This window comes from Nannobrachium achirus, assembly GCF_963921795.1.
Source record: "Nannobrachium achirus genome assembly, chromosome: 11".
Lineage (NCBI taxonomy): Eukaryota > Metazoa > Chordata > Actinopteri > Myctophiformes > Myctophidae > Nannobrachium > Nannobrachium achirus.
In genome coordinates, this window is record NC_137820.1 from 6,474,325 (window position 1) to 6,493,090 (window position 18,766).

The 18,766-nt window shown below is 42.0% G+C and overlaps 1 protein-coding gene across 1 annotated transcript in view; it reads left to right on the forward strand.

The window, feature by feature from the left end:
- The window catches only part of LOC308293680 (anoctamin-9-like), a gene marked incomplete at both ends in the record, with an annotated part of 66,169 nt that overhangs the window by 31,709 nt on the left and 15,694 nt on the right, over positions 1 to 18,766 (forward strand). The window contains 9 exons of the mRNA XM_080736275.1: positions 1,784 to 1,844; positions 2,070 to 2,152; positions 2,988 to 3,092; positions 4,693 to 4,857; positions 5,892 to 5,928; positions 6,229 to 6,340; positions 16,277 to 16,334; positions 16,477 to 16,574; positions 18,160 to 18,353. Of these exons, the coding sequence (XP_080592401.1) occupies positions 1,784 to 1,844; positions 2,070 to 2,152; positions 2,988 to 3,092; positions 4,693 to 4,857; positions 5,892 to 5,928; positions 6,229 to 6,340; positions 16,277 to 16,334; positions 16,477 to 16,574; positions 18,160 to 18,353 (913 nt within the window). The remainder of the gene's footprint in view (positions 1 to 1,783; positions 1,845 to 2,069; positions 2,153 to 2,987; positions 3,093 to 4,692; positions 4,858 to 5,891; positions 5,929 to 6,228; positions 6,341 to 16,276; positions 16,335 to 16,476; positions 16,575 to 18,159; positions 18,354 to 18,766) is intronic.

Below are 18,766 nucleotides of genomic sequence, written 5' to 3' on the forward strand. Positions count from 1 at the left end.
GGCTCTGCGGACCCCTAGAGGTCCTTGAAGGGGTTCCAGGGCAATGTGGACGTGGTATTGTATTGTATTGTTCGGTACAGGATCATTCGGTTCGGTAAAGGGTCTTTCGGTTCGGTATTCGGTTAGAATATATATATATATATATATATATATATATATATATATATACGCACGCACACGCACACACTCTGTGTGTGTATATACACACTATATATTGTGTGTGTGTATATGTATGTATGTATGTATGTGTGTGTATATATATATATATGTATGTATATATATATATATGTGTGTATGTGTAACGGAGGTGATCCGAACCTCCCCACCCGGCTTCGAACCCGGGTCTCCCACGTGAAAGTCCAATATCTTAACCATCACTCCAAAGGGATATCCCTATGGAATGAGAGCGGATACTAGACTTTTGAGGCTTCAGGCTGGGGCTGCGACTCTCTCCGCCACACTCACCCCCCTTTGACCTCCTCCTACGCGGAAGCCCGGATCCGGGTCACGGCACCAATGTAACGGAGGTGATCCGAACCTCCACACCCGGCTTCGTACCCGGGTCTCCTGCGCGAAAGTCCAATATCTTAACCATTACTCCAAAGGTATATCCCTATGGAATGAGAGCAGATACTAGACTTTTGAGGCGACTCTCTCCGCCACATATATATGTCACGGTTTGATAGAGAAACAGTAAGGTCGAGAAACGGAGCACTCGTCGTGCGGCACGGGGCGGAACAAGCGGTCGCCACAACAACGTCCTCCAGGCGGAGCCGCTCGATTGTCCACGACATTGCAAGCGGCGCGAAGGCCAGCGGACCTTGGTCCTGCTCTTCGCCCCCGAGCGCCGCAGGCGCGAGTGGCCGCGAGTTACGAAGCCGTGGTGAATGCAATCGTTATATTTATGCCCAGGCCGTAAGGCCTGGGCAAGCCCACGATAAACGCCCTGTCCAAGTGACTACAATGGAGCGCTCCCTAGCTCATAGTAAGCTAATGGCTAAACACTGCCGAGCTAGGCTAGTAAATAAAGAAAGAGAGTCGCAAACGAGTGACGTCAGCGCCTTCACTAGTGAATGGCTGTCGTCGCCATCTGGTGGTGATTGGTGTGTGGTGAACGACAAAACAAGCGCTCTTACAATGAACGTACTGAGTTACCCAAACGTACTGTAACTATATATACAGTATATATATATATATATATATATATATATACTATATACTGTATATATATATATATATATATATATATATATATATATATATACAGTATATATATATATATATATATATATATATATACTATATACTATATACTGTATATATATATATATATATATATATATATATATACATACAGTATATATATATATATATATATATATATATATATATATATATATATATATATACTATATACTATATACTGTATATATATATATATATATATATATATATATATATATATATATATATATATACAGTATATAGTATACAGTATGTATATATATATATATATATATATATATATATATATATATATATATATATATATATATACTGTATATGTTGCACTACTGGACTGAACACTACGGCACTTTACCTTATATCATATATTTATTTATTTCTTGCACTGTGTTTTTGTGTTGTTGTTTGCATGTTATATGTGAAAAAAGTGGACTGATTGAATACACACTTGTTGTTGCCAAAACAAATTCCTATGTGTATTACACAATGGTAAATAAAGGAATCTGAATCTGAATCTGAATCTGATTGATGTGTACAGGTGAACCTTCTCTTTGACAACGAGGGGACAGTGTTCTTTGCCATGTTCATGGCAGTATGGGGTGAGTCTTATTTATGTTATGCATAGGTATGAATATGTATGAATACTATGTACATTTATTTGGAGTACTCACTGTCTTGTAAGCTTGGGACGCCGCCTGGGCAGGGAGCCAGGAACACTAAAAACAATGTGGTCACTGGTCAGACATATATATCTGACCACCGTATTATTATTATGTTCTATTATATACATATGATATAGTATATGTTCTATTGTCTCCTCACAGCCACTGTGTTCCTAGCGTTCTGGTCTAGATACAGAGCTGTATATGTGTCTGAATGGAAGGTGTCCGACTGGTGTGAGGAAGAGGTACAGTAAACTACAGTACAGTACAATATGCTACTCATACACTTCTGTTAGGGGTGATCACAGCAAGAAACATGTAATCACCACAACCATACCTTTCCTGTGGTACGCCGTGCCTTGCATGTGCTCCTCTTATGTGTTTTAGAAGCCTCATTATGGTTCAAAAATAACTTTTCAGCGCAGAGGCTCACCATGCCTTCCTGTTTTGATGTCGGTAGATGTGGTAGGAATGACGGAACAACGAAAAATCCTGACAAAAAGTTTGATCTGCTTGAATCCCTTTTCTATTTGGTCACCTGATCACGTGGAGGCGAGCTTCACATCACGTTTGTGGTTGACTGTATGTAACGGTGTGTTTTATTTAACCTATGGTTTTTTGCGACCGTCAGGTCGCAGTTACTATCAAAACCTCCACCGGCTATCCGTCAGTCAGTCAGTCAGTCAGTCTGTCAGTCTGTCCGTCACGTCACACTTTTCCCCTTCTCATATCTCCGCCACTGTTGTCCTGATCCATGCCAAACCTTGCACACACACTCCTTGGCTGCCAAACTACAACCTCCACTCATTTCTCACATGGCCCTCTTCTAGCGCCACCATGAGGCCTTTTTTGGACACTGCTCCTACAGATTTTGCCCTAAAATCATACAAAGCGGTACACAGTATTTCTACAGTCATGTCATCAACATGGATCTGTCCCATTTCCCATATTCCCTCCTGATTGGCTACCATTGCCTTCTAAAGTTTGTGTAGATGACCTGACGGTCGCTTATCTCCCGGTTTAGGGAGTCTTACTGGTATAAAGTATAACAGTGTGTTTTATGTTCATGTCACCATACAGGAGGAGCTGATCCTGGACATTGTCAACGATGTGCGCTGTAAACCCACCAAGTACATATACAGCTATCGACACAGCATGCTGGTCCTCTTCTGTGTCACTGTGATGGTGATGTCATTAATAATATTAATAACTTATTATGATAGATAATACTGGTCCTCTTCTGTGTCACTGTGATGGTGATGTCATTAATAATTGCGACCGAAGGTCGCATATACTCTGAAGAACCATGTCGCTTGAGTGACCTTCCGTATCCTTGTGACTGTCCTTCCGTATCCTCTGTGATGTCAGTGTGATGTCAGCAAGTTGTGACATCACTTCCTGTACAGGGCGGCTACACGAAATGTGGATAACACTATATATGGAGATAGTCCAGTCCATCATGTCATATGGGACTACCGTCATAGAAAGTAGCCATTGTTAGGCCGGAGTCAATGGCTGTCTGTCTGACTGTCTGTACAGGAAGTGATGTCACATGACATACTTTTTATATATATATGTAAATATGGGGGCGTCTGTGTTAAAAACGTTTCGTTGTCAAGCTCAACGTTGGGCATTTGGACCTATACATGGAGAAATGGAGCGAATCTGTTTGGCCTAAACATGGAGATGTGGAGAACACGTTGACAGTATTAGGCCTGGATCCAACTTTAAGTCGACGCACATGATTCCAGAAGTGTAGTGCTTATTCGCTCTTGTATCAAACCGGTACTCGAAACTGTCTGTCTGACTGTCTGTACAGGAAGTGATGTCACATGACATACTTTTTATGCCCATATATGAGTCCTTCTGTACCACATATATGAGTCCTTCTGTACCACATCTCCATGTTTAGGCAAACTCCACACAGAAAGGCCCTATCGCCAACCCAACCTAGGGTGTGAGCGATAGGGCCTTTCTGTGTGGAGTTTGCGTGTTCTCCCCGTGTCTCCTAGGGTTGATACCCTCACAAAAACATGAACAAACTCCCCCCAGAATGACAACAACTAGAATCGTCAGAGAAACGCTGTGGTTGGCCAGATTGTCAAGAATTGGCGCGTCACCCTGAGGTCGCATTCCACCCTCGGGTGTCTTACTAATATTAATAACTTATTATGATAGATAATACTGGTCCTCTTCTGTGTCACTGTGATGGTGATGTCATTAATAATATTAATAATAATAATAACGTATTATGATAGATAATACTGGTCCTCGTCTGTGTCACTGTGATGATGAATTATTGTATGTTATTAATTGAGGCGGCTGTGGCTCAGGAGGTAGAGCTGGTCGTCCAATGATCTGTGGGTTGGCGGTTCGAATCCCGGCTCCTCCATGTCCACATGTCGAAGTGTCCTTGGGCAAGACACTGAACCCCACATTAGCTTGCCAGTTATTGCCACCATTAGTGTGGGAATGTGGGAAGTGAGGACACTGGCGTCGCCTGTTCGCCGCATCACTTCCCAATGTATGGATACATTAACCATTGTAAAGTGCTTTGAGTTCACAACTTGCTTGGAAAAACACTATAAAATGCCATCCATTCATTATTAAAGCGAGCCGACGTATGTTATCCTCATTATTTATCTATCCATCAGTCAGTCAGTCATATAAGTTCTCCTCAAAACTTTGACACCTTTCTACTCCTACATACTTACACCAAAACACAATTCAAACATATTAAAAGTGTGTGTGTATCTGTGTGTGTATGTGTGTGTGTGTGTACTAGATCCTGGTGATCATAGGGTTAACAAGCGCGCTGGTGGTCTTCAGAGTGATTGCAGCCGTCCTATTTGCAGAGGGCTCCTGGCAGTTCCTGAGTGACAACTCCAACACCGGAGCCATGCTGCTGGGAGCCTTCCTGCATTACCTCATCATCACTGTGATGACACGGGTATGTATGATGTCATCATTAATATTATTACATCATCATCACTGTGATGACACGGGTATGTATGATGTCATCATTACATTGTTGGGGAAAGTTCACTTTCAAAATGAACTATGGTAGTTCAAGTTCAAAACTTCTAAAATGAACTAGTTCATTTCATAGTACATAATTCTACATTTTGAACTAAAGTTTGTTCCCCGAAATAACTTAACTTAGTTCTTTTTAGTTATTTTTTTAACCATAATATTTGTTACACTTTTGGCTATTCAACTGTATTTATTTTTTATTTACGTTGCTGCAAGCTATTATTTGTCAAAATTATTGACACAGCCCATATAGAACCACACAGCAATTATTTAATCGAACTTTAGGTGCCCAGTGCCCAGTCTTCCTGCACCCTTAATGCGAAGGCAGAAGTTTCCTACCGCGCACATCTGCATGTTTGCGTTGGTTAAAATAGCTGATCTACAAGCTCACGTTGCCTTGTGGATGCGACCCATTGTGAGCTTGCAGATCAGCTATTTTTGGCATGCAACATGTCCTACGAAGAAGTATAATCAGGCTTTACAACGTATCGAGGAGGAGACTCACACATTGCGCTTCATGTGAAGAGAGGCACCCAGCTTCAGACAGCACCGCTCACATATCTGAGCATGTGAATGCAAAGAAAGACGAGAGGACAGACGAGACAACCGCGCCGCAGACCTCCGCACGAACGGGCCGACGAACGCCATTCACGGACATCAGAATGAACGCGTTCGACAATAACATTCATCAAGCGGAAACAAAGAGCGTTCACCCAAAATATGAACATGTTCTTGTAACGATCATTCATTGAGCGCGTTCGGGTACAACACTGCATCATTAATATTATTACATCATCATCACTGCGATGACAAAGGTATGATGTCATCATTAATAGTATTACATCATCATCACTGTGATGACAAAGGTATGATGTCATCATTACATCATTAATGACATGACATCATCAATAACACCATGACAGTTTTTGACCTAGTGTTCATTGTTTTCAGGTGAACAGGGAGGTGGCCTTGAAGCTGTGTTACATAGGTGAGAACAATATATTCTGCTATTTTCATATGACATTATAGCAGAGAGGAGGTCTTCAACATCTTCAACAGGGCTCTGTTTTCATATGATAGTATTAGTACAGGCATTCTATGGATAATAAGGGGTAACCTAGGACAAATTGCAGAAACAGAAACGCTTTAAAAATGTTTCTTTTTCATAAATACGTTGGAATTGAAATGAGATTTGTTTCAGTGATATTTGGACTAACCCTCTACATCTTTGCCAAAATTATGTCATGAACATGTATGTGACTTTGCATTTTTTTCCCTCCTTTCTCAGAGGAGGACAGGATGTTTTCCAGCCTGCGGAGGGGTTTTGCCCTCAATCTGTTCATCTTCCAGTTCTTCACCTCCTTCTCCTCTCTCTTCTACGTGGCTTTCTTCCTGGGCAGGTGGGTAAAAACAACATTCTATGGAAGGATGTTGCGCCTGAAAATAGCAGCTCTATAAGCTAACAACGGTTAGCTGGTTCTGAGGTCCGATATGGGACAATGCTACTGTTTAAGAAATTAAAATCTGGGATATGTCTAAGGGTTTAAAGGTTACATTTACATCATGGAAGTGTAGAGGTTTAAATAAAATTGCCAAAATAAAACAAGTTATAAGTAGACTAAAACAACTACAATCTAAAATAGTATTTCTGCAAGAAACACACTTACTAGGGAGTGATATTTCAAAAATAAGCAAGAGATGGCCTGGGCACGTAGTCTCTGCCTCATATAGCTCGCATGCAAGGGGCGTTGTGATTCTTATTCACAAATCTATTCCATAACCATATAATGCAGACTATATGTGACCCAGCAGGACGTTACATCATTATAAAGGGAACACTATTGTCAGAAAAGTTCAATTTAATTAATGTGTACGGGCCTAATGAGGATGATCGTAATTTTTTTAATAACTTATTTTTGAGTATATCTGCAATCCCAGGCAATTACATAATAGGAGGAGATTATAATATATTCTTGGACCCTGCGCACGACCATACTTCACGTACAGGGGTCTCTCATATCCAATCCAGAAAAACTATAGGCCTACAGCAATTTATGAAGGACCTAAATCTAATAGAGATCTGGAGAGAAATGAAACCAAATGAGGTTGAATATTCCTGCTATTCTAGCACTCACCAGACTTATTCTAGAATAAATTTTTACTTAATATCTGCAGCATTACGCTCAAAGATTGAAGATTGTTATTACAACAGCATCATCATGCTCCAGTGTCTCTGATATATAGTGACCCTAATTTAGCTAGTGAGCCCCCAAAGTGGCGTTTCCAACCAAAATGGCTTCTGGATAATAGCCTTATGCATAGGCGTACCGTTAGGTTCCCAGGTGGGGGGGTCCTATTTGGACCGGCCCAGCCCACAGCCTAGTCCAGTATGAAAAATCGCAGTTCGGGTCGGTTCGGATCGGCCGAAAATTCGGTTTGGTTTGGGTTTCTGTGTGCATTTCCAGGTCGGTTCTGGTGTGTAACAATGAGTTATACCACACAGCACAGCATGTACATACGTGCACACTACACACATGCACTACACTAGTGATGCGCATGTAGGGTTTTTATGGACACATTTCCATTTTCTGGCCCAGCTCAAACTGCCCCAACACAGCATCAATTTTCACAGCCCAGCCCAGCCATTAAATACATGTCAAATACGTCTTTGAATGTGGATTTTTAAGCCAATTTCAACTGTGCAAAAACAGAATGGAGGAGAAACTTCAGCACTGATTTAGAGCACATAGCCTAACAGTGCAGTGCAACAGAGCCATACAAAATATCATTAGAACATTTAAAAGCAATGAACCGTTAATTACATGACGGCATGACGAGTGACGACATGCATGCTTGTTTTAATTGATAACACTCCTGTATGATTGTACACACGGAGCACAACTACTACTGTATCACAGAGAGATGAGACAAAATAAACAACTATAAAGAGAAAGAGACGGTCGAAACACCAAAGCAACAGCTCTATGCCTCTCAACATATTTATTTTCTACAATCTATGCTCTTATCAGTTATCACAAGGCACAACAAGAAGCCAACCACAACCAGCAGAAGGTAATTAAACCAGCTCCTTACCTAATCTGCTGCGGATGTGCAAAGTTTAACAAACTTTCAAAGGGTGTACGTTGTTTAAGTCAAAGGAGCATTGTTTTCATATCATAATATGAACTTTAGTTTAGTCAAAAGCTTGTACAATCCACACTGGTCCACACGTGAGTTCTTCTGTTTACATTGCAGAAAGGCTGCGCCAAGTAGCCAATAACTAACAAGCAGAAGCACTTCACTTCCTCTCAAAATGGTAGATTTCAAAATAAGAGGCTACTCCCGTAGGGAACTGGTTTTATTTTTAAGTCTACTTACAGGAAGTAATGGACTTAATACGACCAGTTTCGAGCATAGGGAGCCTACGGGCTGACCGCAGCCTCTTCTAGCGTCCGCGTGGTCCTAGTGCCGGCCCCATTTGAGGCTTTTTTCCTCTCCTTTTTGGAATTCAGCGTCGCTGCAGCCCAACTGGTGGTCCGCAGCCCACGGGGGACAAAACGTACGCGACCCCCCCGTCTCCTACGTCGCTGGCCTTATGGAATATATTGGACAACAAATTGATTTATATTTTTTAATTAACACAAATCAAACATCAGCCTGTACTAGGTGGGAAGCGTTTAAAGCTTTTATAAGGGGTCAAATTATAAGTTTCACCAGCTCAAAATCAAAAAAGACACGTCAAAAAACAATACTACTTGAATCTAAAATTAAAAAGCTGGAGAATGACATTTATCTCAATACCGGTAATTCTAGGGAGGCACACAAAGAGCTACTTTTGTTAAGGGCACAATATAGTAAAATCTCAGCTGGGAATGCTGCAGCAAGCCTACAGAGACTTAATCAATCATACTACGACCAGGGTGAAAAGGCTGGGAAACTGTTGGCATGGCGAATCAAACAATAGCAAGCAGAGCGAGCCATTAACTCAATAGAAGCAATAGGAGGAGAGGTGACAGTAGACCCAAAAGAAATAAATAATGCATTCAAATCCTTTTATGAGGGGTTGTATACATCAGAATACTCCAGCAATGATGACACCCAAAATAGATTTTTAAACGAGGTGGAATTCCCCCCAATGTCAGAATTGGGTTATAATGCTCTTAACGCTGAGTTAACTGAGGAAGAAATCTCATTGGCAATTGATGACATGAGCGCAGGGAAGGCTTCTGGGCCCGATGAGCTGCCCATTGATCTATATAAGAGATTTAAGAATAAACTCTGCAGACCTCTCCTAGATATGTTTTTGGAATCCTACAACAATGGTCTCCTTCCTTCTTCCCTGAGAGAAGCTCTAATCACATTGATATTAAAACCTGGGAAAGCGCATACTAAATGTGACTCTTATCGTGCTATTTCTCTTCTTAATTCTGATACTAAAGTGCTCTGTAAGGCTCTAGTGAGGAGGATGGAGAAGCCTCTTTTGGAAATGGTGTCCGGAGACCAAAATGGTTTTATTAAAGATCGTCAGGGATTTCATAATGTCAGGAGAGTGTTGAAGGTTTTACACTCCCTGAAGGGGGCGCCAGACACCGCTATTCTATCACTGGATGCCGAGAAGGCCTTTGATAGGGTAGAATGGCCCTACCTTTTTGAGGTACTGACTCGTTTTGGCTGTGGGGAGAACTTCTGTAAATGGATAAGGCTATACTACTATATTCAAACCCCACTGCAGAGATTCTTACCAACAACACAACATCCAAACCCTTTGATGTTCGTAGAGGCTGTCGCCAAGGGTGCCCTCTCTCCCCCCTCCTGTTTATCGTCGCTATAGAACCACTAGCTATAGCTATAAGGTCAAGCCCTAATATGTCAGGTATAACAATCAATGCAATGGACCATCGCATTGCTTTATATGCTGATGATGTTATCTTATTTCTTACAAACTTAAGTAAATCTCTACCCGCACTCCAGGATCTGATTAAAGATTTCGGGGTGTTCTTGGGATACAAAATAAATAATGCTAAATCATCATTAATGATGTTAAAGGGGGAGGAGAGTTTGAGACCTACACCCATGACCTCACCTTTTAATGTAACTGAATGTTTTACATACTTGGGTATCCGTATAGTGCGGGAGATCAAAAACATAGTTTCATTAAATTACGACCCTGTTGTAGAATCGATTGAAAGATCTATTGATAGATGGTCCTCTTTACCAATATCCATAGTTGGCCGGATCAATATTTTTAAAATGAACGTGATCCCAAAATTGTTATACTTATTCCAGAATATCCCTTTACCACCCCCACCACTACTATTTACAAAGCTAAAGAAAATGTTTACCACCTTTATCTCTGCTGTATTTACCTTATGATAGAGGGGGGCTATAAATGCCTAATATCCAATGGTACTATACTGGGCAGTCAATCTTAGATCAATAATGTATTATTTTAAATCTGAGGATCATCCAGCATGGATGGAGATTGAAAAGTCCTCTATTGTACCCAAACTACCTCTTAACTCACTCCCTGCTCAGAACGTCTTTTCCCCTGGGGAGCTCGGTGCCAGACGTCTTCTGGACGTCTTTTACTGTACATACTGTACACAAAAGATCTCAGCCTTATCCAGCCTCTCACAACATATGATACACTTCCTCAAAGTCTGACAGTGTTTTTTACAACATTAAACAAAAGTGCACAGCCTCACATGAAATTAAACATCATTAAATTGTCCAAAAAGAAAAACCTCTTCTCAGAAACCTGAAACCAATTATACAATGAGAGCGAGACGGGTAACCAGAAAGCCGTGGCTTGTGTGTGGGCGTGCTAGTGTGTGTGTGTGTGTGTGTGTGTGTGTGTGTGTGTGTGTGTGTGTGTGTGTGTGTGTGTGTGTGTGCCAGCCAATCAGCTGGGTGGTCCGCTGTCTGTTTCAGTACAACATTCAAAACCTCTCTCTACCCTTCTCAGACAAAAAAAAAGTAACAACAACACACAGACAGATCGCTGTATAAATGGTTGTAAAACATTGCCGATATGTTCACACAACTAACACAGCACGTCGAAGTGAAAAACTATCGTGATGTCCCCACACACACACACACACACACACACACACACACACACACACACACACACACACACACACACACACACACACACACACACCATAGCAATCCAGCAAGCAGATACCAGTCCGCTTTCTGTTTCAGACAGTACAACATCATTTCAATTCAGTGCCAAAAGTAACAACAACAACAACACAGACAGATCGCTGTATAAATGGTTGTAAAACATAGCCTTACCTGATAGTTTATAATCCATAAACCATGAAACATGACGGTCGCTCAAACAGACCGTTAGCGATCGGTTTCTCCTCTTTTTTTTCTCCCTGCAGGCATGCTTGGCCATGGCCAGAGCAGTATAATCAGAGAGTGGTGTCACCGCGGGGTCAGAAACAGCGCTGGTCACGTGGTTCATTGTCACTTTACACCTCATAGACTTCAATGCATTTTGTAAACTTCCGGTTCGCCGTTTGTCACTATACGCCAATAGATGTGTGCGTAGAAGACCTGGCCCCATGAAGTGAACGGGAGTGACGCAACTCTAGGGCTCTGGCCATGGCGTGAACGAGTTTGATTCAGCTCACTTGAACAATCCTCCTAAACCTTCCATCTTCAATGCACAATCGGGTGCCGATTATGTTCACACAACTGATCGAGATGGTCATGGTCGGCGATCGAGATGGTCGCCGACCCTGCTGTCCAGGCGGCTCCAGAAGCGCAGCGCCCAAGAAGAAGCCAGCGCCCTGTGGCACCCGCGGCTGCTGCAGTGGAGACCGATGGCAGCGACTCCAGGTCTTAGACGCAGCCTGAGAGTCACTGCGTTCAGGGATCTGGCTGAAAGTTCCTACGACTCGGAAGAGACGGACCACGGCGACATGGAGCCGTAGGGATGCTGCCAACACCAGTGGTACGAAGCATTTTATTTGTATTTGTATCGTGTTTGAGTCTCTCTCTCTCTCTGTACTGTATGTGATCGCTGTGTTCTGCATACGGAGTGAGTGCATCTCTCCCAGTGGCGTCAGTTCAGAACAAGCTAAAGTATGGCAACATGACTGGTGTCTTGCACGCGCGCGTGCAGGGCACGCGTGCAAGACACCAGTCATGTTGCCATACCTTAGCAACAGGCACGATGAAAAGTAGAGCCTACATTTTTATTATTTACCTCTGTAGCCAAGGTATGGCAGCTGCATACCCCTGCCATACCCACTCTGATCTGCGCGCAATGAGCCCAAACACGTTGGCAAACAACGCCAGGCCTTTCCCAACGGATCTGTGCTCCTCGTTGTGTTGCCTAGTTGAGGTTGCGTGTGCGCGCGCGCTCGTTGCTCTAGAATAAAATACAAATGTTCATTTTGTGTAAATCATGACTTTGGTAAATCAGAAGGGGGGAACAGCATTTGTATCGTGTTTCAGTCTCTCTCTCTCTCTGTACTGTATGTGATCGCTGTGTTCTGGATACGGAGTGAGTGCATCTCTCCCAGTGGCGTCAGTTCAGAACAAGCTAAAGTATGGCAACATGACTGGTGTCTTGCACGCGCGCGTGCAGGGCACGCGTGCAAGACACGCGTGCAAGACACCAGTCATGTTGCCATACCTTAGCAACAGGCACGATGAAAAGTAGAGCCTACATTTTTATTATTTACCTCTGTAGCCAAGGTATGGCAGCTGCATACCCCTGCCATACCCACTCTGATCTGCGCGCAATGAGCCCAAACATTGTGGCATTTGTATAGTTACATGGCTTTTGGAACGAATGGCAGCATTGTTTTTCCTCATGTATTGATTGATTGAAGACTTTATTAGAAGTTTGCATAGGAAAAGGTACAGTTTCATGACGGTACAGTTCACTGGTACAAGGTCTACTAAAAGGTTATCCATGAAAAGACTAAGCTTATTTCCACTGGAAACCATTGAAGTATCTCATATAACATTGAATGACAGACAAATAGAACACAGTACTATGCAGTAGATATGTAAAGAAAAACAAAAAAGAAAACAGTAAGTCTGAACAAACAGTATATACAATGTATGCCCACATGTATTGTGGATCTTTCTCTAGAGAGAGATTGAGCGAGAGCGCCACTGTGTGGGTGTGCACGCATGTTGCAGTTTAGTTTTGTACTAAATCTGTGTGCTTTGTTTCTTTGTGATCAATCTAGACACTTGAGTGTGAGGAGCCAGGTCCATCTGCAGGTGACAGCGAATCATTGGTTGGCTTTAGTCAAGGTACGGTTATTTTTGTTACAGATGGCCTACATTTATTGTATCTGTGTTCAATGCTTTTATCCATCTAAAAATCCAAACATCCAAACATCCACATAGCAACTGTAAAAGTCTTCATTCATTCTAAGTGTCAAAATGCATACATTGAGACATGATGGGGATGGAAACAATGTAGGCCTACTGATTTTGTGCACAATATTACCTTGCAAAATCTATAACTAGCCTATTTTTTATATTGTGTTTTTCAGCTTCTGAGCCAGTGGATTCACTGCCCAGCTCTTCTGTTCCTGACATTTTTATTTTATTTCATTTGAAACCCTCAGCGAACGTGAGAACTGAACTTTTTATTCTTTGTCATTTACTTGAAGCACTACTGAAAGGGTGGGAAATGTTCCTTTTGTCATTGCCATTTACTTGAACCACTACTGAAAAGGCGTGGAATGTTCATATTTTGTAGTTTACTTGAAAACCACTACAGAGGGGGGGGGGGGGGGGGTTGAAATGTTCCTTTATTCATTGTCATTTACTTGAACCACTACTGAGAGAATGAGAACACTTGTTTTTGTAATTTCAAAAAGCACTATTGAGAACTGTGAATGCACTTGAAGTCTGTAAAATCACTTTATTTTTTATTCATTGTTATTTTTCCCTTTTGTTTGAAAACACTGTAAATATCTTCTGCATCACTGAAGCCAAAAATAAAAGGCAGAAAGGAGTTCTGATCGAGAGTCTACTTTACTAAAACATGTATTCAGTTTGTTCCTAGAGGTGTTTTGGGTGATACATGGCCAATTTTCTAAACAACAGAACATGTTTGAAACATCTGGATGGGAGCACTGGAAAGAAGGCGACTTCATCTTTCCAGAGAGGTATAGTTTATATAGTATTCATAGCTCCTTCATATTTATTCAATTTTCCCCCCAAAAAAAAACTCTTCTCAGAAGCCGTTTTTTCGCCATACCATACCCTATACTTTTCCACCTTACGAGATCAGCAAACATGTTTGAAACGTATGGTTTAGAGCGTTGGAAAGAGCACGAATTTGCCTTTCCAGCAAGGTATAGTTTATAATAGCAATCATATTTTATTCATAAGTTATTCCATTTTCAAAACTAAAACATGCTTTTACTCAAAATGTCTTCTCAGCAGCCTGTGAAGACCCCATACCATGCCCTTACTTTTCCACTTTCTGAGATAAGCGAACATGTTTGAAACATATAGTTTGGACCACTGCAAAGCACACGAATAGGCCTTTCCAATAGGCCTTTGTTTTGTTATTTTATGCCTCAACATCAATGCGCAATTGTCCCTCCAAGATGAGTGAAATCGTCAGAAATCCTTGGCAGTTCTATTGCACAGGCAAGTTGAACTTGGCAGAGAATGAGTTAACCTATATATGTACTCAGCCGATCTTAAAACACTGAAAAAACAAACAACTAATCCTTTTGTTTTAAATGCTATCAGAGTTTGGTATGAGGTACAAAGATCTCTAGGTGAGACACAGTGCACTCTGTCAGGCTTTAGCCCTATATGGGGCAACCAAAAGTTCATACCTGGGAGAGGTGAATATGGTTTTCAAAGCTGGGCCAATAAAGGTCTAGGTAAAATTCAGGACTTGTACAAAGATAATAGATTTATGACATTTGAAGAATTAATGACAAGATACGACCTCCCCAGGAGTCATTCCTTTAAATATATAAGGAGCTTTGTCCAGGTTAGAATGAACCAAAACCTGACAGAACCACGCTTGTCTGAACTAGAGAAAAATGTTTCAAACCAGGGTCCCAAAAAAGGTAGAATCTCAGCTTTGTATGATCTGCTGGTGAGTGGCTCAAAGGAATCCTCAGAGCACAAACTGAATTCTTGGAGGGAAGATATTCAGGAGGATATCTCTTTGGATGAATGGAGTGATATGTGTACAAAGGCTCAGACCCAAACAGTGAATACTCGGCTTAAACTATTACAATACAATTGGCTAATGAGAACCTATATAACACCCGTTAAACTAAATCGATTTAATAGTGATAATTCAGATCTGTGTTATAAATGTAACCAGGAAAAAGGTACTTTGTTTCACTGTCTATGGGCCTGTGGAAAAATTCATGATTTTTGGAAGGAAGTTTCCCATATAAGATGGTATCTGTACAACTACCACTCCATCCAAGAATATTCATCCTGGGCTTATATCAACCAAATCTCCATATAGACAACAAAGCCAAACCACTTATAGACATGTTTATTACAGGCAAAGCGTCAGTTAACTGGAAAAACACTATCAGACCGAATATAGGCCAATGGCTGAGAGAAATGTCTTTATCACTATCAATGGAAAGGATTACTTACACTGTTAGGGGTAAATATGGTACCTTTAAAGAGGTTTGGGGTCCTTTTATAAACTATATGGAGAACAGTGATGTGGGCGACATACTGGCCGCTGAGGTCAGCGTGGATTGAGACCACGGTTCTGCTTTTACAAAAAAGAAAAAAAAAAAAAAAAAGAAATGTACTCCAGTTCTGGGTCTGGGCACTCCCTATGCGCCCAACAGGATCGGACTTCTGTGTCAATGTCTATATGTGAGAACTGTCTGAGACAGTGAGACTCGAGGTAAAGACTCATGCGACATCTTACAGTTCTTGGTGTGCTCTGTTTTTGTGTCGTTTTGTTTTGTTTAGTGCTTAGTTTTGTTCTGTATAGTCTTGATTTGTTTATTTTGATCTGTTTTGTGTTGTGTTATTCCGTTGTGTGATTTGTTCTGTGTTTGTCATTACAGACCGATTTTAGTCTCTGTTCAGTGTGAACAGCAATGGATTCTTGCTACTATGAACTGGTCTTAATTGTTCAATGAAAATCAATAAAATACAATAAGCTAACAACGAGTCTGTGACGTATTGTGAGCTTATAGAAGGGATATTTACCATAATTTAAAGAGTATATAGAGTATGTGTAGATTTAACCCTATATGTGTTTTGGTCAGGATGCCTCCTTTAACGGTATATGTGTAACAATAATGGTTATGGTACAGTTATAAATGTTTGATGTTATAACGTGACAGGATAAACGGTCATCCAGGAGGTTATGTGAGGATCACAGGGAAGTGGAGGCTGGAAGAGGTGAGCAAAATGAACTACCTTATTATTATATTTTAACAGATGCTGATGTCATTAAACTACATGTATTATTTCTTATACAGTGCCATCCCAGTCTAGTTAGAAGATATTATTATATGATATTTATATATTATTTCCTATACAGTGCCATCCCAGTGGCTGTCTCACAGACCTGTTCATACAGATGGCCATGATCATGATGCTGAAACAAACCATCAACAACATCTTTGAGTTTGGCTACACGTAAGTAAACGCATGGATTAGTTTTAAGTTGAGCACATTTGAGTAGAGTAGCAGACAATTTAGTCCCAATGCCTCTCGTGTAACTGACTTAGAATGCTTAGTTTTTATTGCGACCGTAGGTCGCATTTACTACCAAAACCTCCACCGGCTGTCCGTCCGTCCGTCAGTGAGTGAGTCAGTCACACGTCACACTTTTGCCCTGCTCATATCTCCACAACCGCTGCCCCCATCCATGCCAAATTTTGCACACACACTCCTTACCTGCCAAACTACAACCTCCAAGGACCCCCGGAGCTCCAGGGACCCCCGGGTCCCTGGGGGACCCCCAGGTGTAAAAAAATGTCCCTCCGTGAGTCACACGTCACACGTCACACTTTTGCCCTGCTCATATCTCCATAACCGTTGCCCCCATCCATGCCACATTTTGCACACACACTCCTTACCTGGCAAACTACAACCTCCAAGGACCCCCGGAGCTCCAGGGACCCCCAGGTGTAAAAAATGACCAAATGTGCAAAAATGACCAAATGACCACCCCAACGGGGCTGCTCACGGGGAATTCCTGGGGACCACCCACTCCTGGTGCTCCAGAACGGATGCAAAAGTGGTGGCGCCCCCAGTGGAGGACCCCCTCCACTGCAGCTCACATAAAATGCCGTAACTCGGGCTAGGAGCGTCCGGGAGAGCCGGGGCCGGTACCTATTCGTCCGCCAAGGCAACGCGGAGACCCCACCCCTCATTTCTCACATGGCCCTCTTCTAGCGCCACCTTCAGGCCGATTTTTAAAACACATTTTTGGACACTGCTCCTCCAGATTTTGCCCTAAAATCACGAAAATCACTACACAGCATGTCTACACTCATGTCATCAACATGGATCAGGAAGATTTTGGAAAAACACATTTTTGCCCTATTTGTGGAGATTTTTGCCCTATCTCCCGATTAGGGAGTCTTACTGGTTATATAGCCTATTTTTTTAAAGTAAAGTAAAGTATATATGTAACGGAGGTGATCCGAATCTCCCCACGCGTGAAAGTCCAACATCTTAAAAAGGGACATCCCTATGGAATGAGGGCAGATTAGACTTTTCAGGCTTCAGGCTGGGGCTGCAAATCTCTCCGCCACATACAGTATAGATATTTTATAATTGAGTAACTGTAGTAACGTAACTAGTTACTTTTTCAGAGCAGTAACTAGTAAAGTAACTAATCACTTTTTAAAAGTAACTTGCCCAACACTATATGTATCTTGCTGGCTCACCTGGCACTGAGGAGCCCCCACCGGCAGGGCCGTCGTGCGTCTGATCAGCGCTCTAGGCGAGCTCTCGAATGCGCCTCTCTCCACTCGCGTGCGCGCGCGCTTTTTGAGGGTTTTGCTGTGATTTTAGTCGGTTCTGGGCCGGTTTGGGTCCACTCCCTCCATTTCGGCGCCCCCGCGGCGCCCCCTCTAGGATGGCCCTGCCCACCGGGAGGACATAGCGCCATTAAAAAGTCTGAGCACCATTGATCATAGAAACATAGGTTTTTCAGAAGACATTTCTAGGTATTTGTCAGGCCTAAAAGTGTTAATTACTGTATACCTTGCAGCTGGCTGAAGGCCAGGTTAGGAACAAAGAAGCAGCAGCAGAAGAAGTTTGCTCCTTGTTACCAGAAGGAGGAGCTAGATAGCAGCCAGGGAGAGAAGCTGTGCAACGACAACGCCAGGCTGAAGGAGTGGCTCCGAAACTACAGTCTGGTCCGTGTGGACTCATTCAGCCTCTTCCACGAGTTCCTGGAGATGGGTGAGACACACAGACACACACACACACACACACACACACACACACACACACACACACACACACACACACACACACACACACACACACACACACACACACTATATTTACATCACTTGTGGGGACATTACATAGACTTCCATTCATTTTTATGCAAGTCCTGTTTGTTTGATTGATTGATTGAAGACTTTATTAGAAGTTTGCATAGAAAAAGGTACAGTTTCATGACGGTACAGTTCACTGGTACAAGGTCTACTAAAAGGAGATCCTAGAAAAGACTAAGCTTATTTCCACATGAAACCATTAAAGTATCTCATATAACATTGAATGACAGATGAATAGAAAACAGTACTATGCAGTAGATATAGTCAGTAAAAAATCCACACTCCTTTAAGACCTTCGGTAAGGCATTCCAC